Source organism: Haliotis rubra, unplaced genomic scaffold (genome assembly GCF_003918875.1).
Source record: "Haliotis rubra isolate DU_JTF1 unplaced genomic scaffold, ASM391887v1 Scf119, whole genome shotgun sequence".
NCBI classification, from domain to species: Eukaryota; Metazoa; Mollusca; class Gastropoda; order Lepetellida; family Haliotidae; genus Haliotis; species Haliotis rubra.
Genome location: NW_025765103.1, coordinates 912179 through 938966, shown reverse-complemented (window position 1 = coordinate 938966; position 26788 = coordinate 912179). Strand labels below are relative to the sequence as shown.

The 26788-nt window shown below is 43.3% G+C and overlaps 1 protein-coding gene and 1 long non-coding RNA gene across 6 annotated transcripts in view; one reads left to right on the top strand and one right to left on the bottom strand.

Annotated features, from left to right (window-relative positions):
* Positions 1 to 5432: 5432 nt before the first annotated feature.
* Positions 5433 to 26788, top strand: part of LOC124260536 — a 97230-nt gene continuing 75874 nt past the window's right edge. Inside the window, exons 1-2 of the long non-coding RNA XR_006894118.1 lie at positions 5433 to 5865; positions 11652 to 11867. This is a non-coding gene — a long non-coding RNA (uncharacterized LOC124260536). The remainder of the gene's footprint in view (positions 5866 to 11651; positions 11868 to 26788) is intronic.
* Positions 11609 to 26689, bottom strand: LOC124260494. 5 transcript variants are annotated; one of them, XR_006894100.1, is made up of 4 exons: positions 26202 to 26689; positions 21949 to 22049; positions 13094 to 13211; positions 11609 to 11927 (listed from the first exon to the last, which is right to left on the bottom strand). XR_006894100.1 is itself a non-coding variant. In XM_046694827.1 (3 exons), the coding sequence occupies exons 1-3, from the start codon at positions 23966 to 23968 to the stop codon at positions 11763 to 11765; spliced, it is 363 nt and encodes a 120-aa protein (XP_046550783.1). In that variant the 5' UTR covers positions 23969 to 24329; the 3' UTR covers positions 11609 to 11762. The 5 variants fall into 5 exon arrangements, 1 of the variants encoding a protein (XP_046550783.1); XR_006894099.1 differs by lacking the exon at positions 26202 to 26689 and adding an exon at positions 23889 to 24346; XR_006894107.1 differs by lacking the exon at positions 21949 to 22049.

Below are 26788 nucleotides of genomic sequence, written 5' to 3'. Positions count from 1 at the left end.
GTTTGTGTGTATTGGTGTACTGTCTTAGGTGTGATGAGAAGTTGGATGATTGTATCTGAGAAAATTAAAATATATCCCTGCCTCCATACCCCCACCCTCCCCATTGCTCCATACCCCCACACTCTCCATTGCTCCATACCCCACCCTCTCCATTGCTCTATAATTCCACCCTCTCCATTGCTCCATACCCCACCCTCCCCATTGCTCCATACCCCCACCCTCCCCATTGCTCCATACCCCCCACCCTCCCCATTGCTCCATACCCCAGCCTCTCCATTGCTCCATACCCCAGCCTCCTCTCCATTGCTCCATACCCCCACCCTCCCCATTGCTCCATACCCCCACCCTCCCCATTGCTCCATACCCCACCCTCCCCATTGCTCCATACCCCCACCCTCCCCATTGCTCCATACCCCCACCCTCCCATTCCTCTCCATACCCCCACCCTCCCCCATTGCTCCATACCCCCCACCCTCCCCATTGCTCCATACCCCCCACCCATCCCATTGCTCCATACCCCCACCCTCCCCATTGCTCCATACCCCCACCCTCTCCATTGCTCCATACCCCCCCTCTCTCCATTGCTCCATACCCCCACCCTCCCCATTGCTCCATACCCCCACCCTCCCCATTGCTCCATACCCCCACCCTCCCCATTGCTCCATACCCCCACCCTCCCCATTGCTCCATACCCCCACCCTCCCCATTGCTCCATACCCCCCTCCATTGCTCCATACCCCCCATCTGCTGCTCCATACCCCCACCCTCCCCATTGCTCCATACCCCCACCCTCCCCATTGCTCCATACCCCCACCCTCCCCATTGCTCCATACCCCCACCCTCCCCATTGCTCCATACCCCCAGCCACCCATTGCTCCATACCCCCACCCTCCCCATTGCTCCATACCCCCACCCTCCCCCATTGCTCCATACCCCCCACCCTCCCCCCATTGCTCCATACCCCCACCCACCCCATTGCTCCATACCCCTACCATCTCCATTGCTCCATACCCCAACCCTCTCCATTGCTCCAACCAACATTCATACTGTCATGTGTAATGTACAGCCTTACCCCTGCATGTGACCCTATAGGGCCCGATGTGCCCCTGTGGGGCCTGTACGCTGGCCACCACCACCACATCAACAGGACATACATGCACAGTAGACAACAGTTCATCACGAAATGGCCACGATCTGCAGCCTGCCTGACACTTTAATGGTGGCCTGCGGTGATGACAGCAACAAATATGAAATGTATTACCAAAACACTATCTTAAATCAGCCTCTAGCCATGTCTCACAAAAACGTACACTGCTAATATTTTAAGTTCAGTTTGAAAAGTGATAAAAAATAGATTTAGTATCAGTGTCAAAATATGTATGAAGCACCCATGACTGTTCCACAGGGTAATGGACAATATTCCAATAGTTAGGACTGATTGTGATATGATTCTTGTCGAAGTGTTACATTTTCAACAGATTATGGTTTTTCAAACACCTTAATCGTCAGCCATTACTGCTGACATTATGCAATGTGTTCTGTGTACATTTCTAAAGCATTTGTATGACCTTGTTAATCTGTATAGAACTTAATGGCGACTGCCACGCTCTTGGCGGGTCAGTGTTAGCGAGGATGTTATGTAAGTCGTTAGTGGTGAACTTTGAGCAAATTGTGTTTATCTCTTAATCTGCGTAGCTATTGGCACTTAAACATTTGTACAAGAAATCATAATATGTTCATAGGGTGTTAATCTACTGTGATTGCCACAATCATTGTTATGTGGAAGAATGCAGGTAACAGGTCAGGTATATTTATGTTTTCTTGTGCAGTATGTGCATCTTAAACAGTGACATCCAAGATACCATATGACTGTAGTTAATGTCATGCCTGTTGGGTATTGCATCACATCTTCATATTGTGGGTGTTCTTTCATTATTTTGAGTAGTGCATTTCTTTGTGACTTGCCCACGATCTTACTCTGGAAAACCTGGCAGCATCGAGGTGGACTGAAAGTAGTATCGGCATATCATGTGACTGCTCTCAATTGGGATATGAAGTATAGTTTTCAAAAAGAGTACTTTGTCTCCAGCGATCTGTAATACTTTGTCCAGGCGTGTTACTATAGTTATTCATAGTCATGGCGTGTTACTATAGTAACTCATAGTCATGGCATGTTACTATAGTCATAGTCATGGCGTGTTACTATAGTTACTCATAGTCATGGCATGTTACTATAGTTACTCATAGTCATGGCGTGTTACTATAGTTACTCATAGTCATGGCATGTTACTATAGTTACTCATAGTCATGGCGTGTTACTATAGTTACTCATAGTCATGGCATGTTACTATAGTTACTCATAGTCATGGCATGTTACTATAGTTACTCATAGTCATGGCATGTTACTATAGTTACTCATAGTCATGGCATGTTACTATAGTTACTCATAGTCATGGCATGTTACTATAGTTACTCATAGTCATGGCATGTTACTATAGTTACTCATAGTCATGGCGTGTTACTATAGTTACTCATAGTCATAGCATGTTACTATAGTTACTCATAGTCATGGCATGTTACTATAGTTACTCATAGTCATGGCATGTTACTATAGTTACTCATAGTCATGGCATGTTACTATAGTTACTCATAGTCATGGCATGTTACTATAGTTACTCATAGTCATGGCATGTTACTATAGTTACTCATAGTCATGGCATGTTACTATAGTTACTCATAGTCATGGCATGTTACTATAGTTACTCATAGTCATGGCATGTTACTATAGTTACTCATAGTCATGGCATGTTACTATAGTTACTCATAGTCATGGCATGTTACTATAGTTACTCATAGTCATGGCATGTTACTATAGTTACTCATAGTCATGGCATGTTACTATAGTTACTCATAGTCATGGCATGTTACTATAGTTACTCATAGTCATGGCATGTTACTATAGTTACTCATAGTCATGGCATGTTACTATAGTTACTCATAGTCATGGCATGTTACTATAGTTACTCATAGTCATGGCATGTTACTATAGTTACTCATAGTCATGGCATGTTACTATAGTTACTCATAGTCATGGCGTGTTACTATAGTTACTCATAGTCATGGCATGTTACTATAGTTACTCATAGTCATGGCATGTTACTATAGTTACTCATAGTCATGGCATGTTACTATAGTTACTATATGTTACTATAGTTACTCATAGTCATGGCATGTTACTATAGTTACTCATAGTCATGGCATGTTACTATAGTTACTCATAGTCATGGCATGTTACTATAGTTACTCATAGTCATGGTATGTTACTATAGTTACTCATAGTCATGGCATGTTACTATAGTTACTCATAGTCATGGCATGTTACTATAGTTACTCATAGTCATGGCATGTTACTATAGTTACTCATAGTCATGGCATGTTACTATAGTTACTCATAGTCATGGCATGTTACTATAGTTACTCATAGTCATAGCATGTTACTATAGTTACTCATAGTCATGGAGTGTTACTATAGTTACTCATAGTCATGGAGTGTTACTATAGTTACTCATAGTCATAGCATGTTACTATAGTTACTCATAGTCATGGCATGTTACTATAGTTACTCATAGTCATGGCGTGTTACTAAAGCTAAACCATAATGGCATGACAGATTAAAAATAGTAATGTGAAAGAATCAAGTGTTAGCTACCTTTGTGTAGTATATGTAGACAAAATGCTTTTAATTTAATCTGTTTATCACATTTCGGACAACAAAAGCTCAACATATCTGTCATTGATTTCGGGGTCAAAGTATAATAAGTGTCCCAAGAGATGCTGGATTTGATTAATCGCTTGATAAATGACCTCAGCCCTGTCACATTAAACTTGTATTCAAAGCTTGTCAGAAAGAATGCTGTACCCATCAACTGCCAGGTTAAAACCTATGACACTTATGTGTGCAATTACGGTAATAAAAAACTACATCTTCAATATTTACGAGATCTATAGCAGAAATGTTTGTCTTGGGGAACCAGTGTTTACTTGTGAATAAGTCACATTAGCTTCAGTAATTGCACCCACGGAAGCTATGTGTGAACAAAGAAGGTATTCTCAGGAGTATTAACCATGAAAATTCAAAGTCCTCATGAAAACACCAGTAAAATGTGGCTGACAAGCTCCCTAAAGAAAGATGTGCAGTTTAATCTAAGAGAACCTTACAATTTGTTTTTCAAGGGCTGTAATTATTTTTGAAATAAACTGCCGACCTGTCGTGTTGAATAGCATCAATTCTTATGATGATCTTTTCTTTCAAGTAAAAGTCGCCTCCGATGCGACAGCTAATTAGTTTAAATCTTGTGAATAGGTATTCACGTTACTGCAGGTTGAGTTCTTTCAAAGTCGTAGCAGCTATTCACCTGTTGCTGAGAGCTTCTATTCATCAGTGGCTCCCCCTAGTGTTTATCGAAAGATAGATCATTCAGCTATTCATGTCGCCAACATTTAATGGCGTTCTTATTGCCAGCTACGTCTTAACTGTTACCATGGAGAGTGGTCCGTCGTAATACACCCGAGGGTGATGCACATGCGTTCAATCTCCGTCAATTTATTTTAAACCGCTTGAATAGTTATTGTCGGGATGACATACTCGCCAGCACATTCCTCCTCTCTTTCTCTCATTCATCAAATTCTTCATTCTCCTCTAATTTGTGTTTGATTTCATTGCCCATTGTGATGGTTTTCACCCATCCGCTAAAACGTTCAGTTATCCATCTTTCCAGAATTAATTTTGCCTCTCTGATTCCTTTATTTGAATTGGACACACTCTTGTCCCACCCATTGCCTCACTTTGAAATCTTTGTTTGTGTTTGGGATTTGTTTCAGACAATCAGAATTTCCAGATAGTTTGATTTCACTGATGTCTTGTTGTGCTTTATCCATGTGTTGTTTCATTGTAGTTTCTGGTCATTAATGAGAGAAAAGGGTGTTGTTTATGAGTAATTTTTTAAGAATGGAAATCTGTAGTTTTTAAAGGAATCAGCGTGTGAACTGAAACATGAACTGGATACACATTAATACATGTGTGAACACTGTATCTGTTTGTGTCTTGCTGCTGCGATAACACAGTGTTTCTACCCGCAATTATTTTAATACACATCTCAACAATACAGCTATTGACCTGAATATAAACATTACAGGGACCTTCAGATCCATGGCTTGTTGTCCAGTTTGGACTTCATTTTTTTTTCAATTATTTTTGTGTGAAACTGAGGCTTTGTCTGCATATAATTAGGACAATCATCACCATTAAATCATCTGTTTTAGCGGTAGTTATTTTGATATGATTATTGAATCAAACCACCGAGCTTCAGATTTGTGATCAGACGCTCTATCCGCTAGGCCAGAGAGGCAGTCATTCTTTCTTTGATGAACTGATGTGTGAAGATGAACAACTTATGCAACTTACAATTATCAGAATGTTGTACTTTTGTATTTGTAGTTGTATGCTGTTGTACTGAGTTGTACTGACCTAGGGAGGTATTTCCATGGATGTGTTTCTGTACTACCATGAATGTGGTGTTGTGGTGAAGGCAGTAACGCTATGTAGGTAGATGAGGCTGCCTGGAAGAGAGATGCTGATATCCATATAATTATCTCTCATGTTCATCGTTACAAGGAAGACCTGGTTTTGATTCCTCACATGGGTACAAAGTGTGAAGCCCATTTCTGGTGTCCCACGTCATGATATTGCTGGAATATTACTAAAACTCACTCACTAAACTCACTCACTCACTCCCAGCTGTATGGCTACAAGTGTGATGACAGCTGTGTGGGTAACCTCCCTTTGTCCCTGCTGTGGTCTCCAGGGTGAGTAGATCTTGTTGTGAAGGGGACTGACTGGTCACTGTGACTGCCGTGTGGGTAACCTCTGTCCCTCCCCAACTCCCCCTCTCTCCCCTGCCAAACCCTGACTCTGTCACCCCATCTTCAACTGTGACATACTAACTATGATCTCTCCCTACCACTACCTCAATCAGCCCTCCATATCTCACTCACTCACCCTCACCTCAACTCAAATCAACTCAACTCTCAACCTTAGTTAAACCACCCCTCACCCCTAACTAAAAAAACCCCTACCCCTACCTCAAAACCTCACCCTAACCTGGATCACCTACATCATTAACCCCTTACCCCTACATCAATATCCCTTCACCCCTACATCAATAACCTCACCCCAACCTGGATTACCCCTCACCCCTACATCAATAACCCCTCACCCCAACCTGGATCACCCTTCACCCCTACATCAATAACCCCTCACCCCAACTGGATCACCCCTCACCCCTACATCAATAACCCCTGATCCCAACCTGGATCACCCTTCACCCCTACATCAATAACCCCTGATCCCAACCTGGATCACCCTTCACCCCTACATCAATAACCCCCACCCCAACCTGGATTACCCTTCACCCTACATCAATAACACCTCACCCCAACCTGGATTACCCTCACCCCTACATCAATAGCCCCTCACCCCAACCTGGATCACCCTTCACCCTACATCAATAACCTCACCCCAACCTGGATCACCCTCACCCCTACATCAATAACACCTCACCCCAACCTGGATCACCCTTCACCCTACATCAATAACCTGCACCCCAACCTGGATTACCCTCACCCCTACATCAATAACACCTCACCCCAACCTGGATTACCCTCACCCCTACATCAATAGCCCCTCACCCCAACCTGGATCACCCCTACATCAATAGCCCTCACCCCAACCTGGATCACCCCTACATCAATAACCCTCACCCCAACCTGGATCACCCTTCACCCTACATCAATAACCTCACCCAACCTGGATCACCCTCACCCCAACCTGGATCACCCTTCACCCTACATCAATAACCCTCACCCCAACCTGGATCACCCCTCACCCCTACATCAATAACCCTCACCCCAACCTGGATCACCCCTCACTCCTACATCAATAACCCTCACCCCCAACCTGGATCACCCCTCACCCCAACCTGGATCACCCCTCACCCCTACATCAATAACCTCACCCCAACCTGGATCACTCCTCACCCCTACATCAATAACCCCTGATCCCAACCTGGATCACCCCTACATTAATAACCCCTCACCCCAACCTGGATCACCCTCACTCCTACATCAATAACCCCTCACCCCAACCTGGATCACCCCTCACCCCTACATCAATAGCCCTCACCCCAACCTGGATCACCCCTCACCCCTACATCAATAACCCTCACCCCAACCTGGATCACCTCCCTCACCCCTACATCAATACCTGACTACCCTCACCCCTACATCAATAACCCTCACCCCAACCTGGATCACCCTCACCCCTACATCAATAACCCTCACCCCAACCTGGATCACCCTCACCCCTACATCAATAACCCCTCACCCCAACCTGGATCACCCCTCACCCCTACATCAATAACCCCTCACCCCAACCTGGATCACCCTCACCCCCTACATCAATAACCCCTCACCCCAACCTGGATCACCCCTCACTCCTACATCAATAACCTCGACCCAACCTGGATCACCCCTCACCCCTACATCAATAACCCCTCACCCCAACCTGGATCACCCCTCATCCCTACATCAATAGCCCCTCACCCCAACCTGGATCACCCCTCACCCCTACATCAATAACACACCTCACCCCAACCTGGATCATCCTTCACCCCTACATCAATAACCCCTCACCCCAACCTGTACCACCCTTCACCCCTACATCAATAGCTCCCTCACCCCAACCTGGATCACCCTCACCCCTACATCAATAGCCCCTCACCCCAACCTGGATCACCTCTCACCCCTACATCAATAACCCTCACCCCAACCTGTATCACCCTTCACCCCTACATCAATAGCCCCTCACCCCAACCTGGATCACCCCTCACCCCTACATCAATAACCCTCACCCCAACCTGGATCACCCCTCACCCTACATCAATAACCCTCACCCCAACCTGTATCACCCTTCACCCCTACATCAATAGCCCTCACCCCAACCTGGATCACCCCTCACCCCTACATCAATAACCCCTCACCCCAACCTGGATCACCCCTCACCCCTACATCAATAGCCCTTCACCCCAACCTGGATCACCTCTCACCCCGAGCCGTCATGAACACCGAAATAAATTGAGTAACTTACAAACATATATCAACACATCCCAAATCCCTATTATATTTCAAGTATGTGGATTTTTTAAGACAACAGAAATATGAGTTTAGTGTGTCCCAGCACCCAGTGACTACAAGGAAACTGCCACTGACAATGCCATGCTGAAGGTGCTAAGAAACAGACAACCACTTGTTCTATCGAGAAAAAACTAGACGCTTTCAGTAATGGATAGCCTTTGTAATTGAAATGAGTTGTTGACTGAAGCATGTTCTTCTGCGTCCACTTCACTGGTCGTGTTTATCTTGTCTTCACATAAGCACCCACTGTTTCTTTCCCTTTTGGAAGGTGCTGCTGTAGGCCGGGACAGGGGCAGGGCAGGGGCAGGGGCAGGGTGTGAGGGTGGGAGCAAGGACAGGGTGGGGACAGGGGGGCATAGGGGTGGGAGGGACAGGAGGCAGGGCAGGGGCAGGGGGGCAGGGATGAGGGTGGGAGCAGGGACAGGGGCAGGGGTGGGGTTTTGAGCAGGGGCTTGGGCGGGGGCACTACCTCCAAGTCATTAGACTTATGACAGGATATCGGCAACGTTATGACATCTTGTTTTTAACAGCTTAAATATTGGGGGGTAGATAAAGAATGTAGTGATTCTCATTGAAAAGATCTTGTTTGATTTACTGTGAAATACATTTTCCAATGTGAGAATGAATTGTTTGTTTTAGAAGACTATTGTATTATTGATTCAGCTCTCTCCCACAAACTTGTAAACCACTGAAAAACCACCCATCTGTATTACCTGGAGTGTTATTTTAATTCAGATCCCTTCGGCTTCAACATCCCTACCCTTGAAACCATGTCACCACTTCCCTACCCCTGAAACCATGTCACAACAACTCACCTCTTAAACCATCCCACCCTGTTCCCCACAACCTACAGTATCCCTGATCCCCACAACCTACAGTAACACTGATCCCCACAACCAACAGTAACCCTGTTCCCCACAAACAAACAGTAACCCTGACCCCCACAACCTACAGTAACCCTGATCCCCACAACCTACAGTAACCCTGACCCCCACAACCTACAGTAACACTTATCCCCACAACCAACAGTAACCCTGTTCCCAAAACCTACAGTTACCCTGATCCCCACACCCTACAGTATCCCTGATCCCCACACCCTACAGTAACACTGATCCCCACAACCAAACAGTATCCCTGATCCCCACACCCTACAGTAACACTGATCCCCACAACCAACAGTAACCCTGTTCCCCACAACCAAGAGTAACCCTGTTCTCCACAACCAACAGTAACCCTGTTCTCCACAACCTACAGTAACCCTGTTCCCCACAACCAATAGTAACCCTGTTCCCACAACCAACAGTAACCCTGTTCCCCACAACCTACAGTAACCCTGTTCTCCACAACCATAGAGTAACCCTGATCCCCACAACCAACAGTAACCCTGTTCCCCACAACCAACAGTAACCCTGATCCCCACAACCAACAGTATCCCTGTTCTCCACAACCTATAGTAACCCTGTTTCCCACAACCAATAGTAACCCTGTTCCCCACAACCAAGAGTAACCCTGTTCCCCACAACCAAGAGTAACCCTGTTCTCCACAACCAAGAGTAACCCTGTTCTCCACAACCAAGAGTAACCCTGTTCCAATAGTAACCCTGTTCCCCACAACCAAGAGTAACCCTGTTCTCCCACAACCAAGAGTAACCCTGTTCTCCACAACCAACAGTAACCCTGTTCTCCACAACCAAGAGTAACCCTGTTCCCCACAACCAACAGTAACCCTGTTCCCCACAACCTACAGTAACCCTGTTCCCCACAACCAATAGTAACCCTGTTCTCCACAACCAATAGTAACCCTGTTCCCCACAACCAATAGTAACCCTGTTCCCCACAACCAAGAGTAACCCTGTTCTCCACAACCAAGAGTAGCCCTGATCCCCACAACCTACAGTAGCCCTGTTTCCCACAACCTACAGTAACCCTGTTCCCCACAACCAACAGTAACCCTGTTCCCCACAACCTACAGTAACCCTGATCCCCACAACCTACAGTAACCCTGACCCCCACAAACAAACAGTTACCCTGTTCCCCACAACCTACAGTAACCCTGTTTCCCACAACCTACAGTAACCCTGTTTCCCACAACCTACAGTAATGCCTGTTCGTTCAATACAGATTGAGAGTGACATGGCGAGAAATAACACTATATTGAATGAATGCTTTATTACAACACTTTCAAAAGCGATAACACAAGTGAAAAGTACTGTATTAGTTATATTTGTAAATGAAGTTGAAATTATCAATGTTAAACAAAAGTAAAACCTTCCACCATTCTGCTGGGAAGAGTGTGAAGCCACATCCCTGCCAGACAAGTTGGCTTGAGCAGGTCACACCAACATGACATCAATACCACCAACAATCACGGCCTGCCTCAACTCCATCTCACCCATTTCCACTGGTAATTGTATAACAATTAGTCTATGTCAGGTTGTGGTCAAACTGCGGCTAGCACTCCCCGGCCTCCATATTTAAAGGGACAGCTTTCATGCATCAGAGCACATGAGATGCTTCTTTGAAACACCGACTCTATATCTGCATGTGTGTGATTTATGGATGATCAAAGTGAAAAACTAGATGGCCACTGATTTGTGTGAGAAAGGGTTATATGATATTGGTGCAGTGGTCATTTGGTCAAGTTGAAATGAAGACAATAAAGGCTAAACACACAGGGCCAATTAATCACCATGAAGTGTACATTGAGAGGGTCACGTCTCCAGCCTTTTAGTAATGGTGTGGAAATTGAATATTGTATAAAACCATCTTTTCTTCTTAAGTTGTTTCTGATGTGATAAAGAGTTAAAAGGGCTTGACTGATATATAGATGCTGAAAATATACCTGTAGAGGTTGTAATGCCTTGAGAGTTTTATATGGACAAGATTAAAGGATTATCAAATGTAAATTCAAAGAATAAACCTTCAAGAATCTAATATTGAAAGCCACAATAACTCGGTGCGCCCAGTGGCAGCAAGAGTTGTATACTCCTTAGGGAGTTGAGATTGATAATACGATGTGCCGTTGAGATTGACATCCAATGATCGAGTGGAAAATACCAGCACCTTGAGCATGCACCTGTTGCGTGGATATGTGCGCTATATAAATATACTATAATAATAATATAATAATATATATCCTGAGAAAAATATCATGTTTTGTGCAATGGGTCTTGTCATTCCTCACACAGATTACTTTTAGTGGGATATGAGTGAACGGTGTAATCTAAGAAATATACTACAAACATTAACTGTGGAGGAATCTTTTGTCCTTGTCACTAACATTAACTGTGGAGGAATCTTTTGTCCTTGTCACAAACATTGAACACCTTTAGCAGGAAAAGAAGAACTATTCACAAACTGAATCACAGAATGAACCACTTATCTTGTGTGTTTTATTTCAGAAAAACTGCATGATGACACTGGCATAGGACTATGAGGTAGCGTTCCCTCAACTGCGACCCCCTCGACTGACGGCCTCAGATACTGACACAGCCTTCTATACCTGAGCGTGTCTAACCTCCAGACCACAGGTGATTCATCACTTGCATACTGCTCTCTGATTGGCTGATGACTTGGTAAACAGTTGGCGGGTGGATGACAGACCGCTGTGACACTAGGTACGCTACACCTTGCCCCCTCCACAAGTTGAGCTGTGTTGTCTCGAGGGTCTGAAAAACCTGATAAACATAACCATATTGAAATGAAGCTTACAGGGGCACAGTGTTCGTGCAAATTTATCACGCTCATTTCCGGTCATTTTCTTGAGATGAAGTGTATAGGTGTTCCCAGCATAATACCGATACACCAAGCGTCCAGGAAACTTTTATCTGCACTGTGAGCCTCAAGTTTTCCTTTAGGGATATTTCTCAATGAGTCTCAATGACTTGAGCACGTATAAAGCTGTTGAAAATATAAAATGTTTTAAAGAGGCATTTATGACGTGTCACAATTTCTTCATTTGCACATGATTTTTTTATGAGTGTTTTTTTCTGGTATTATGATTTATGAATATTCATAAGGGTGCTTTTATGAGGGGATATGGATCCTTTGAAAGGATGAGATTGTGATTCATGTCCTGATTAAGCAAACCGTGAATCACATGCTTTTCACAACGGAGGGCTTTATGTTTACCATCATGTTAGTCATTATCTGTATTACAATGTACAGGATGTTTGGAAGGGATACCTCATAATAGAGGCCTCAGAAATGAGGTTTGGATTACCATAATTACTAGGTATTTTAGTTCTACAAACACTGAAAATCATCCAGCATTTGTAATTTGTTTTGCTCCCTTTAAATATCACGGTCATGGATGTTTATGTCCTTATGTTAACAAATATGTAGCCTTAATGATAGACGTGAGTACTTTATTGATAATTGCTTTAATTTACAATCATTGAACAACATTATCATTTACATTTCATATATCTACTGAGTTCAGATATGTGAATCATAAGTATTACAAATTAAAGTGGATCTATAACTTAGTATGAATCACATTTAGTTATGTAGCCAGCAATCTCTTGTTCTGCCATGAGTAAAGTACATCACGACAAACGTAATTATGTCACATGACAGTTATATTTTATTCATGAATCACTGAATACATTTTTTTTCAAAATGTAATGACTCAATTGCGTCAAGCACCGGTGTTGTGTAAATTTCTTGTTTCACGAACGTACTGACATTATGTTCCCAGTACAGAAGTGTAGGTTGGACTTGCGACGTACATTAGTTGTCAGTTTACTTAGGCAGTTTCAATGGAGGCTCCGGGTTACGTTTTCAGCATCGCTGGATTTATTTGTGGCCCATGGCGGTACTAGGGATACGTCAGGGTACTTACTGGAGGTTGGAGATACGTAAATAGACTCCGCCAGGGATGGCAGGCTGATGTAATGGTCGGTTTGACCCACATACAGAATGTTTTGCCGTGATGCGACCATCCTTTAACAGATTCCCATCTGCAATGTGAAGGTCGTCTTAGGTAACTAATGACATTTTGTGCGTGGTTATATTTTATCTATGAGATATAGCTCCAGTTACTGTTGTATAGACACATGAATTTAAGGGCGTTTGCGTGTGATCAGGTTTCACCAGTGATGAGATGACATTATATGCTAAACGTACACTACAGTGATCGTACCATACATAGGTGTGTTCCACAGGCAGAGACAAACAGGCTGAGTGGACATCGCAGGTACTGATAGTGCATGACACCACACATGACACTCTAAACATGACAAACTACACATTGAACAGATTGAAGCACTCTAAATGACACTCAACACATGACACATGACATGACATTCTCTACATGACACACTACACGTATATGACACATGACTCACTATACATGACACATGACACACTCTACATAACGCTCGGCACATGACACTCTACATGACACACTACACATGACACACTACACATGTCACTCTCTACATGACACACTACACATGACAAACTATATGACACACTACACATGACACATGACTCACTACACATGACACACTATATGACACACTCTACATGACACACTACACATGACACATGACTCACTATAAATGACACATGACACGCTCTACATGACACATGACACACTACACATGACATGCTCTACATGACACTTGACACATGACAACACATTACACACTACACATGACATGACTCACTATACATGACACGCTCTACTTTACACTACACATGACACTCTTCATGACACATTACACATGACACGTGGCACACTCTCCATGACAGATTACACATGACACATGGCATGCTCTACATGACACACTACACATGACACTACATGACACACTTTGCATGACACATGGCACACTACACATGACACATGGCACACTCTACATGACACACTACACAGGACAGACCCTACATGACACACTACACATGACACACCTCATGACGCTCTACATGACACACTACACATGACTCACTACACATGGCACTACACATGACACTCTACACATGACTCACTACACATCACACACTACACATGGCACACAACTCTTGACACACTCTACATGACATACTACACATCACACACTACACATGACACACCACACATGATGCTCTATACATGACACGACACACATGACACAATACATGACACACTCTACACATGACTCTACACATGACACACTCTACATGACACACTACACGTGACACACCACACATGACGTTCTAGACATGATGCACTCTACATGACACACTACACATGACACATGACTTACCACTTAACATTTCATACAACATCTGTATACATGTTTAGAAGATTATATCACTTCATCATAACATTCCTTCATCTTCATATGTGGGCGGTGTGGTAGCCTAGTGGTTAAAGCATTGGCTCGTCACGCCGAAGGCCCGGCTTCGATTCCACATGGGTACAACGTGTGAAAGCTATTTGTGGTGTTCTCCACCATGATATTGCTGGAATAAAAGCAGCATAAAACTCACTCACTCACTCACTCACTCACTCACTCACTCACTCACTCACTCACTCACTCACTCACTCACTCACTCACTCACTCACTCACTCACTCACTCACTCACTCACTCACTCACTCACTCACTCACTCACTCACTCACTCACTCACATGCTCCTTACAGTAATATAACACATCTGAGCATGGGTTGGTGTACCGCAAGAGCCACCGTGTCCTCATCAGTTTACGCAATCACATTAAATCAGCGACCACACATTGCCACATGTACTCCACTACATTATCATAATGCTGTTTGGGCCGATGAATATGGATGTGGCACCAGGGAGGTACCACGAGGGTGTGAGAAGAATGAGTTAATTATGCCAGACAGGTGTGAAACCAGGTGAGTCAGAATGGTCTCATGACTTATGATTCATATTTTTATGAACAGTTGCGGCCTACTCAACTACTGAGGAAGCACACTTGTCATAAATATCATAAAAATACTGAAGTTGAACTGTAAATATGTCAATCTTATCTTGTCACAGTAAACTTTATGTTGTATTATTATTGAGTTGGTTGTCTTTTTAATGTACCAAGATATTCTGTAAAGGCAGTGGAGAACAGATGTACATAGGACATTGATATCACAGTATAGCTCACCTGGTCAACTGGTTAGTTTAGTCAGTAGTGCAGTGTAATCTAGTCTGTCATTAATTATTGTAGGGGTAAGCTATTTCATGGCAGGAGCTTGTGCTCAAGGCTGGCTTTTTAATGTCCAAAAAAATATCACTGACTCACATGATGTACCCTGAGGCTTGCTCTAGTTTGTGTCTTGTATCTAGGAGGTGAGTGTAGGTTGTAGTCATCAACACAACATCTTTGTCATGACCACCACAGTGTGATGCCAGGTCTGGAGCCAGCAAACCATATACTGACTGTTGGACACCCGTGGGGGAAAGAACAACCAGCCTGACTCTGACTTCAGTTGGTGTCACTGACTGTCAGCCATCTTGTCCAACTGATTCTCACTCAAACTGCCTTGTACAGCATTCTGCTGGAGTGTTTCAGCTGTCCTACGTCAGACAGTAGTTACAGACAGTGTATGGAGGGAGGGGCTGATATGTCAGGAGTACGTTGCTTGCTGTTGGTGACATTGTGTCCAGCTGATCCACCTTGGTTGGTTTGAACGCAGGAGGATGTAGAAGTTTGGATGCTGTAGATCCACCACCTGGTAGAGATTCCCTCTGAGAAGCCATCCATTTGGTCTCAGATAGTACTGGACAGATTGTCACCTTAATGTTTGCCATAATCAGAAACTGTGTTTGTCAACAGTGTTTATCATAATAAATTATATTTTTTAGTTTGAATGTGTCATGTGTTGTTAGTTCAACTACCAACTGACAAAATTATACTCTGACCGGATTATAAACTTTTGAGGTAAGAGGTATTACACTCCATGTAAAATCTGTTAGAAACCATCTCCCTTTGCACCCCATGGAACTAACAACTCATTGATATACCCCAGTATTTCTTCCAATGCTAATACTTTCAGCTACAATTGAGTCAGCTGTACATGGCTCCCAGTTATTAGCATTCTGAACCCACACCTAAATTAACATGTCACCATGAATGTAAAACATACTTCTTGTATCAAAGTTAGACAAACAAGGAGACTTGAGAAGCATCACCTTCAACATAATGTTGAGCAATTAGCACAGGAAATGTCTTCTTATCCTGAACATATTCTGCTTTTATTGTCTCTTTACCAAAGTCACATTCAACAGTTGTCCAAGTGAGTTTCCAGTAAGCATGCATGGGTTGTTGTGTACAATATGGAACAGCCTGAGTCTCCCTGTGCACCACCCCATGGGTTGTTGTGTACAATATGGAGTCTCCCTGTGCACCACCCCATGGTTTGATGACTGCATCTACCAGCTGCTCATTGCTGCTCGGAGGGGGGAGAATGAAATAACAAATGTTTGAAAAGTAGGAAATGGTGACTCAAATAATTACATCTTTTGTAATAATATCTCTCTTTTATCGACAAAGCACTCATTATTTTGAAAAAGATAATAAATATGCATCTGTCATTTATTAATACATTTGGAGTGCCATGGATGGTTGATTCTGGTGGCCCAATTGGTCCAGACGGGGGAAATACTGGGTCCACCTTGTGGTCTATTTTGGTGTTGCCCAGGATGTATCTTCTGGTCTAGTTGGAAATTTGCCAGTGTCCTCCTTCTGGTCTAGTTGGGTGTTGGTCAGGATCCTCCTTCTGGTCTAGTTGGGTGTTGGTCAGGATCCTCCTTCTGGTCTAGTTGGAAATTTGCCAGGGTCCTCCTTCTGGTCTAGTTGGGTGTTGGTCAGGATCCTCCTTCTGGTCTAGTTAGAAATTTGCAAGGGTCTTCCTTCTGGTCTAGTTGGTTGTTGGTCAGGATCCTCCTTCTGGTCTAGTTGGGTGTTGGTCAGGGATCCTAGTTTCTGGTCAGGGTCCTCCTTCTGGGTGTTGGGTGTTGGGCAGGATCCTCCTTCTGGTCTAGTTGGGTGTTGGTCAGGATCCACCTTCTGGTCTAATTGGGTGTTGGTCAGGATCCACCTTCTGGTCTAGTTGGTTGTTGGTCAGGATCCTCCTTCTGGTCTAGTTGGAAATTTGCCAGGGTCCTCCTTCTGGTCTAGTTGGGTGTTGGTCAGGATCCTCCTTCTGGTCTAGTTGGGTGTTGGTCAGGATCCTCCTTCTGGTCTAGTTGGGAATTTGCCAGGGTCCTCCACCTTCTGGTCTAGTTGGGTGTTGGTCAGGATCCTCCTTCTGGTCTAGTTTCAGGGAAGTTGGGTGTTGGCCAGGGTCCACCTTCTGGTCTAGTTGGGTGTTGGTCAGGGTCCACCTTCTGGTCTAGTTGGGTGTTGGTCAGGGTCCACCTTCTGGTTTAGTCCACCTTCTGGTCTAGTGGGTGTTGGTCAGGGTCCACCTTCTGGTCTAGTTGGGTGTTGGTCAGGATCCTCCTTCTGGTCTAGTTGGAAATTTGTCAGGGTCCACCTTCTGGTCTAGTTGGGTGTTGGTCAGGATCCTCCTTCCTCAGGATCCACCTTCTAGTTGGTGTTGGTCTAGTTTAGGGTGTTGGTCAGGATCCACCTTCTGGTCTAGTTGGGTGTTGGTCAGGGTCCACCTTCTGGTCTAGTTGTTGGTGTTGGTCTAGTTGGGTGTTGGATCCACCTTCTGGTCTAGTTGGGTGTTGGTCAGGATCCTTCCTTCTGGTGTTGGTTGTTGGTGTTGGTCAGGATCCTCCTTCTGGTCTAGTTGGGTGTTGGTCAGGGTCCACCTTCTGGTCTAGTTGGGTGTTGGTCAGGATCCTCCTTCTGGTCTAGTTGGGTGTTGGTCAGGATCCACCTTCTGGTCTAGTTGGGTGTTGGTCAGGATCCTCCTTCTGGTCTAGTTGGGTGTTGGTCAGGGTCCACCTTCTGGTCTAGTTGGGTGTTGGTCAGGATCCTCCTTCTGGTCTAGTTGGAAATTTGCCAGGGTGCACCTTCTGGTCTAGTTGGGTGTTGGTCAGGATCCTCCTTCTGGTCTAGTTGGGTGTTGGTCAGGGTCCACCTTCTGGTTTAGTTCGGTGTTGGTCAGGGTCCACCTTCTGGTTTAGTTCGGTGTTGGTCAGGATCCACCTTCTGGTCTAGTTGGGTGTTGGTCAGGATCCTCCTTCTGGTCTAGTTGGGTGTTGGTCAGGGTCCACCTTCTGGTCTAGTTGGGTGTTAGTCAGGATCCACCTTCTGGTCTAGTTGGGTGTTGGTCAGGATCCTCCTTCTGGTCTAGTTGGTTGTTGGTCAGGATCCTCCTTCTGGTCTAGTTGGAAATTTGACAGGGTCCTCCTTCTGGTCTAGTTGGGTGTTGGTCAGGATCCACCTTCTGGTCTAGTTGGGTGTTGGTCAGGGTCCACCCTCCTTCTGGTCTAGTTTGGATCCTCCTTTGGTCCAGGGTCCACCTTCTGGTCTAGGGTCCACCTTCTGGTCTAGTTGGGTGTTGTGTTGGTCAGGGTCCACCTTCTGGTCTAGTTGGGTGTTGGTCAGGATTGGTGTTGGTCAGGGTCCACCTTCTGGTCTCTGGTCTAGTTGGGTGTTGGTCAGGATCCTCCTTCTGGTCTAGTTGGGTGTTGGTCAGGGTCCACCTTCTGGTCTAGTTTGGTGTTGGTCAGGATCCACCTTCTGGTCTAGTTGGGTGTTTCAGGTCACCTTCTGGTCTAGTTGGGTGTTGGTCAGGATCCACCTTCTGGTCTAGTTGGGTGTTGGTGGATCCACCTTCTGGTCTAGTTGGGTGTTGGTCAGGATCAGCCTTCTGGTCTAGTTGGGTGTTGGTCAGGATCCTCCTTCTGGTCTAGTTGGTTGTTGGTCAGGATCCTCCTTCTGGTCTAGTTGGAAATTTACCAGGGTCCTCCTTCTGGTCTAGTTGGGTGTTGGTCAGGATCCACCTTCTGGTCTAGTTGGGTGTTGGTCAGGATCCACCTTCTGGTCTAGTTGGGTGTTGGTCAGGATCCACCTTCTGGTCTAGTTGGGTGTTGGTCAGGATCCACCTTCTGGTCTAGTTGGGTGTTGGTCAGGGTCCACCTTCTGGTCTAGTTGGGTGTTGGTCAGGATCCTCCTTCTGGTCTAGTTGGAAATTTGCCAGGGTCCACCTTCTGGTCTAGTTGGGTGTTGGTCAGGATCCTCCTTCTGGTCTAGTTGGGTGTTGGTCAGGGTCCACCTTCTGGTTTAGTTCGGTGTTGGTCAGGGTCCACCTTCTGGTCTAGTTGGGTGTTGGTCAGGATCCTCCTTCTGGTCTAGTTGGGTGTTGGTCAGGGTCCACCTTCTGGTCTAGTTTGGTGTTGATCAGGATCCACCTTCTGGTCTAGTTGGGTGTTGGTCAGGATCCACCTTCTGGTCTAGTTGGGTGTTTGTCAGGATCCTCCTTCTGGTCTAGTTGCTTGTTGGTCAGGATCCTCCTTCTGGTCTAGTTGGAAATTTACCAGGGTCCTCCTTCTAGTCTAGTTGGGTGTTGGTCAGGATCCACCTTCTGGTCTAGTTGGGTGTTGGTCAGGGTCCACCTTCTGGTCTAGTTGGGTGTTGGTCAGGATCCTCCTTCTGGTCTAGTTGGAAATTTGCCAGGGTCCTCCTTCTGGTCTAGTTGGGTGTTGGTCAGGATCCACCTTCTGGTCTAGTTGGGTGTTGGTCAGGATCCACCTTCTGGTCTAGTTGGGTGTTGGTCAGGATCCACCTTCTGGTCTAGTTGGGTGTTGGTCAGGATCCACCTTCTGGTCTAGTTGGGTGTTGGTCAGGATCCTCCTTCTGGTCTAGTTGGGTGTTGGTCAGGATCCTCCTTCTGGTCTAGTTGGGTGTTGGTCAGGATCCACCTTCTGGTCTAGTTGGGTGTTGGTCAGGATCCACCTTCTGGTCTAGTTGGGTGTTGGCCTGGATCAACCTTGTGGTCCAGTTGGGTGTTATCCAGAGTTCCCATGGTGTCCAGTTGGGAGTTATCCAGAGTTCCCATGGTGTCCAGTTGGGTGTTATCCAGAGTTCCCATGGTGTCCAGTTGGGAGTTGGCCAGGGTCCATGTTGTGGTCCAGTTGGATGTTGGCCAGGGTCCACCATTTCTTCTGCCTTGGTGATGTGAGGGTCCACTTTTGGGTCCAGTTGTTTCATTATTAACCTGTAGCACTCAAGTCAAACAGTTTTCATAACTTGGTTCACATATTGTGTGTGGCAGGTGGAGTATGTAAGATGTAAACCTTTTAAGTAACTGTTAAGGGTAAGTCAAGGTTAATTAACTGAAAACATAACTTTTATATAAAGAGATGTTAGTGAAAGATATGTGTTATTTAACATAGCCAATCATTTTGTCTCACTTTACTGAACTTAGCAAAATATGCTATGCTGTTTGCATAAATAGCATAGTTATCCAGTGACTGCAATGGCTTCTGCATTGGTCTGTTCAACACAGGTTAAACCAAACAAGCCATTTGTCTGTATCATGGCCATTTAAGTGTATTAATACATGTTATCAACAATTATCAATACATGATCCCTTCTGAGATGCTTCAATCATAACCATGATTAGCACAGGGGACAATTGAATAGTCATGTTTGTTTTGGCAGAGTGACCTACATTTGAAGGCATTGATGGCTTAACAAACAATTACCCATCATTGACTGCTATTGATGTTGTCAATTGCTCGTCAATTTCATACCACATGGGTTTATGATTTAATCAATGCTTGTGGTTACTGATATAAGATTGCCTTGGGATTAGGACCTGCTGCAACAATATCATTGGTTTATATCCCTCTTACAATAAAAGGAGGCTTCATGGACTTGTATAGCCTCCATAACAATCTAAGGGCTTTGCTTTAATTATCCTCTTTCCACCATGTTTGTATTTAAGCTTAATATGTAATTGATCTGTCTAATCATGTAAACTTAACATAATAAGCCTTAGCATGTGAACTTGTATATGACTGGACTGGATTTTTTAAGGAAAGAATGTTACAATGAGCAGTATGATAGATACTAATTATATTTCTTTAGGGGTTGTTTCCCTTGTATACTTCATGATGTGCACATTTGAATAATTCCTGACTTACAAGGCTCCATGATTACAAGAGGGCTATCATGACCAGACATCTGTTATTGTCCGGAAAGTTTGATATATTATTTGGTAAACATTTGAAAGAAATAACTTGAATATAGATTAACGTAGCTTTGAGCCCAACTCTGAACAGTATTTTTTGTTGGACCACAGTCAGCTGGGGGAGTGTGGACGACCCAAAGTGATGTCACTGTTACCAGTGTCAAAACTAATCTGTAATATACAACTTAAGATGATAGAAAAAAATGTTCATACCAACAAGTTAACTGTTATCCAATGTTTACCCATGTAATAAATTTACAGACCATATAGTATTTTAAATTGATCTGATATTTATTGAGGATCTGATATTTATTGAGTACAGAATTTATTATCAGTTTATATGTGTACCCATTAGTTGCAATCCAGATTGCCAAATATAAACTATTAGCATTTAACGTTCATAATCAAGGGATGATGTCGGTTGGGGTTAAGATGTTGACCTGGGACCACTGTTTATAGCCTCGTAACAAGTTGTTCAATCAGCCTTTACAAGATTTAGGATTATAATCTTTAAGGAGGCAATGTAAACATAATATTTATTTCCATTGTAATTTATGAAAACAGACACATGACACAGATGATATTAAACATTTGACTGACCTGATATAAATGGCCTGAGATTGGTTGTGGGGGTTTATATGTGCAATTAGCTGATTTGTTGCTTGTCATTTCCACACTGCGAGCTTTCATGACGCAAGAGGCTGAAAAAATATTTAGGTTGCCATTTTTTTAATGCTTGTTAAGTTGGTTAAGTACCATAAAAGCCTTGAATCTGTGAGATAACAAAACAAGCGCCACATAACAGATTGAAAATTGTAATTAAATACTGCAATTTGTCTTGTTAATTTTTAACATTTACAACATTTATCTGTGATATGTTCAAACAATGGCTTGATATTTAAATGTTAAAGAGAAGACTTGATTAAGATTCAGTTTTATGAGAGGTTGTAGAGTATGTGTGATAAACATAATGTGTGATGCTACGTATTGTACATTTGAAATGATATTTTCTGTGTTTATGAACAAGAGCTTTTATTAATAACTTAAATCTACTTACTCGTGTATGTCTTTGATGGCCCCATTTCCCTTGATGATGGGACTGTTCTCTTATCAAGTGTCATGTTTAATGAATCAAGTGTGAAGCTTGTTTTTTAACGCCTCACGTCACAATATTCCAGCTATATGGCGGAGGTCTGTAAATAATCAAGTCTGGATCCAGTGATCAACAGCATGGGCATCAATATACGCAATTGGGTTACAATGATACGATGACATGTGTCAACCAAGGCAGTTTTGTGACCACCCGATCCTGTTCCCATTAGTTGCCTCAGTTGCTAGAGACAATTCTAACCTGGATCTTCACGGGTAAGTGTGAAGCCCTTGTGTATTCTATGGTGTATCGTATTGCGATGTTAATTACCATCTAGATATGTATCATGTATCCAGCAAGTGTATCATTACAACCCTACGCTCGGTGTATGCTAGCAACATGAGCTTTTCCTGAAATAATTCGCAGAAATAGAACTGTTGCACTGAAGGCAGAAAAGTTGGAATCCTCAAGTAAACTGTGTCTTCATTAAACAGCTTCTAACATGCCTCATTACTACATTGTAGACCCGTGAAGGTCCGGGTTACAATATTGATCTTCAGTAACCCATGCTTGTTGTAAGAGGCGACTAACATGATCGGATGGTCAGGCTCGCTGACTTGGTTGACACATGTCATCGGTTCCCAAAGTTGCGCAGATCGATGCTCATGCTGTTGATCACTGGATTGTCTGGTCCAGACTCGATTATTTACAGACCACCGCCATATAGCTGGAATATTGCTGAGTGCGGCGTAAAACTAAACTCACTCACTCACTTTACAACATTGTCAACCACTTGCTTTATAAACTAGACTATTGCCTTCTGTGGTGTCACACTACTCACACACACATTAATGTGTGTTTACGAGGGGGCGGTCAGGTAGCCTAGTAGTTAAAGTGTTGGCTCATCATGCCGAAGACCAGGGTTCGAATCCCCACATGGGTACAATGTTTGAAGCCAATTTCTGGTGTCCCCTCCCCGTGATGTTGCTGGAATATTGCTAAAAGCAGCATAAAACCAAAACTCAGTCAGTCAGTATTTGCTGAGTTGTGTACTTGAACATGTATTCGTACACATTTTCATATTTGTTTCAAAATCATGCATGTACATAAAATATATAAAAACCTTTTGTCGGTCATGGTGTATGTGAAGTTTATCTTGATCTGATCAGTTTAATAAAAATATAGGCTTCATCCATATCTTTCAATTTGACTGACAAATTTCATGTCATTTATTATCTAGCCTTCTGAGTGATTCTTCTGTCAGAATGTACGACATATTAAACAGGGCAACTATCGAGCATTCAATGACCTGACAAGATTATAACTGAGAACTGAAAACAATGAAATACTATCCCCCACACACCTTTTATTGGTTGTTATTAAAACCTGCTTTGTTAAGTGCAAGTTCTGAGTTGATAGGTACATTAGTTCAAGCTTTGAGATAACTTACCTCCACTGATTGATAAATCTCTGATTCACCATCCAACTGAAATATGTTTGTGCTTGGTTTGTGATGAGTTGAAAGTGCATGAAGGATGTTCAGCCACAAGTAGATGTCATTCAGGGAAATATTTGGATTGGCAGGTTTCAGTGTGTTTGTAAATAACACTGACCGCTGTCAATGTGAAATGTTTGAAACAGATAAATGTCAGGATAGTTTCTTTATTATATTGAGTAAGGGATAGTGAGATTGTTTACAGAGTAGAGGTTTACTTGGGATCCTGGGTTGATTTTGGAAGTGGTATAGTAGTGGTGAAAATGTGATTATGTAATATTTTGATTATGTATGGATGGTATGACTCAGATGGAAGAGTGTTTGCTATGTTTTCAGGGTTGATTCCATACATGGTAGCTTATTGGAAAGGATATATGACTTAATTTCTCATCCATGCATGGAAGATACTGCAGTGTAATATGTTTACGGCAATATTACATAAGTGTAATACCGCTAGACGTATGACGTCATGATGTTTTAGTTATGATGTCACAATGCTAATATCTCTGTCACAATGGTATTAGACCTTGCTTGACTTGCAGAAAGCTGAGAGTCATCACACTGTAGGCAGTTTCTATCAATTTATGTTCGAAAGTAATAAACAGAATACTAAACTCACTTCCGTGAAATATCATTTTTATTAAACCTCGCGAAAGGTTTAGTATCAACTTGCTTTTACTCGTTTGATACCAAATCATTAACTCGTTAACTAAAACTGGTAATTACACGGAAGGTCGTTAAGTATCTTCTATGTATTGTATATTTACACTGATTAATGTCTGAGTTGTATGGCTCAGATGCAAGGGTGTTTGCTAGACTTAATGCAGGGTTGATTCCTGACAGGGTCAGTTTCTCTAGAGCAAGCATGTTTGAGTATGAAATGTCCTCACGTTCATTAAGGCCAGAGATATATGGCCCTGATGGAGGAGTGTTAGAATGGAGCTAGGTAGTCCAGTGGTGACAGTGCCAGCTCAAGGCACAGGTTCCATTCCCAAAAAACTTCAGATGTGGGAAGCACACTTCTGTCTCTCATACTGAGGCATTAAATCAGCTTGAAAGTATCTCACTGGCTCGTGCTGGGATTATGTGAAATATTTGAGACGGAAGAATCGGGCCTGTAATAGCTGATATTCAACACTGATGTTCCCATCCGAGGATGAATGCACAAGAACAGGAAAGCCTTGTAGGATACATGGGTCCCAATTAAAAAACATAATAGTCATAGCTATGATTTCCCACAAACATAATTAACTAGTTTTGGAATCAACCCCAAACAATATGCTTTATGTTGGTGTATATTTTCTGGAAATAAATCTATAGCGAAACCATTTTACAAATTGACCCCTGACAAGTACGTCGTTGGATTAACCACAAGGTTTCCCTCACAACTGATGTTATGATGTACCTGTTTTATCATGACATTCTTAAACTACATTAATGAGATGGGGCGGTGGGGTAGCCCAGTGGTTAAATCGTTGGCTCGTCACGCCAAAGACCCAGGTTCAAATCCCCACAAGGGTACAATGTGTGAAACCAATTTCTGGTGTTCCCCGCCATGATGTTGCTGGAATATTGCTAAAAGCGGCGTAAAACCTAACTCAGTCAGTCAGTCATTAATGAGATGCATCTCATAGCTTGAGTGAGTGAGTGAGTTTCATTAAAACCGCACTCAGCAATATTTAAGCTACATGGTGGCAGTCTGTAAATAATCGAGTCTGGACCAGACAATCAAGTGATCAACAGCATGAGCATCGATCTGCGCAACTGGGAATCGATGACATGTGTCAACCAAGTCAGCGAGTCTGACCACCCGATCCCGTTGGTCGCCTTTTACGACAGGCATGGGTTACTGAAGAAGAATTCTAACCCAGACCTTCACATGTCTCCCTTAGCTTGAGGAATCAGATATAGTATACCCAGTATGTTCAATCAATGCTTGTAACTTCACGTTGGTAAAGACAAGATGTAAAGTCTGTTTAACGTGTTCACCACTGCATGGACTGTTTAGAAACTGACAACCACACCCTGGATGTAGCTTGCAGCGGTTGTCACCCACCGATGAAACCCCAAACATATCATTAAAATACATACTTACAGAGTGGTTTAGATGTTTTTGTGATAAGATTGTTTACTTATTACCATAATGTAACAATGAGCCCAAGTTTCAAAAGTATTCATTACAACACAAAGTTTTTAATAATGGCTACATCATACCACAATCTTCAGGCTGAAAACCGCCTATTATCATGATAATGTATGTAGACTTACTACTGGCGGTATCGCTGATCTGAGTCTCACACAAACATTGTTCCCATATTCTCACTCCGCTGACTGTCAGTGTGCACAGTTTAACAACATTGTACCTGCAAAATGCTGGGGTTGTTTGATGGTGTAATACAGTGTTGTGGTTGCCCCATTAAGAACGGAATTAGATTTTATTGCTCAAGAGCAAGATAAAGTAGGGTGTTTTTTGTATATACATCAAAAAGGAAAATCATTTAGGATGCAATTTGTACTATTTATAAAAGCAATACAAGATATATATTGCTCTAGAGTTGCATTGTGATGGAATATATCTTCCTGTTATTCGTAATTGTCATTGACCATGAAGTCCAATGCATCTTGAAATGTTTTTAAATTACTTCATGCATGTGTTTGTGTTTATATGAATTCTGATTCAATTATGTTAATCACTGTGCTAACAGGGAAGGAAGTTAATGGGTGATATGTGTGGAATAATTTTAGAAGTGGATGGTGGCAGGAGGTGGGGGTGGGGTGGAAGGAGATTGGGGTGGGTGTGGAGGTGGGGTGGGGTGGGGGTGGAAGGAGTTTGGGGTGGGTGTGGAGGTGGGGGC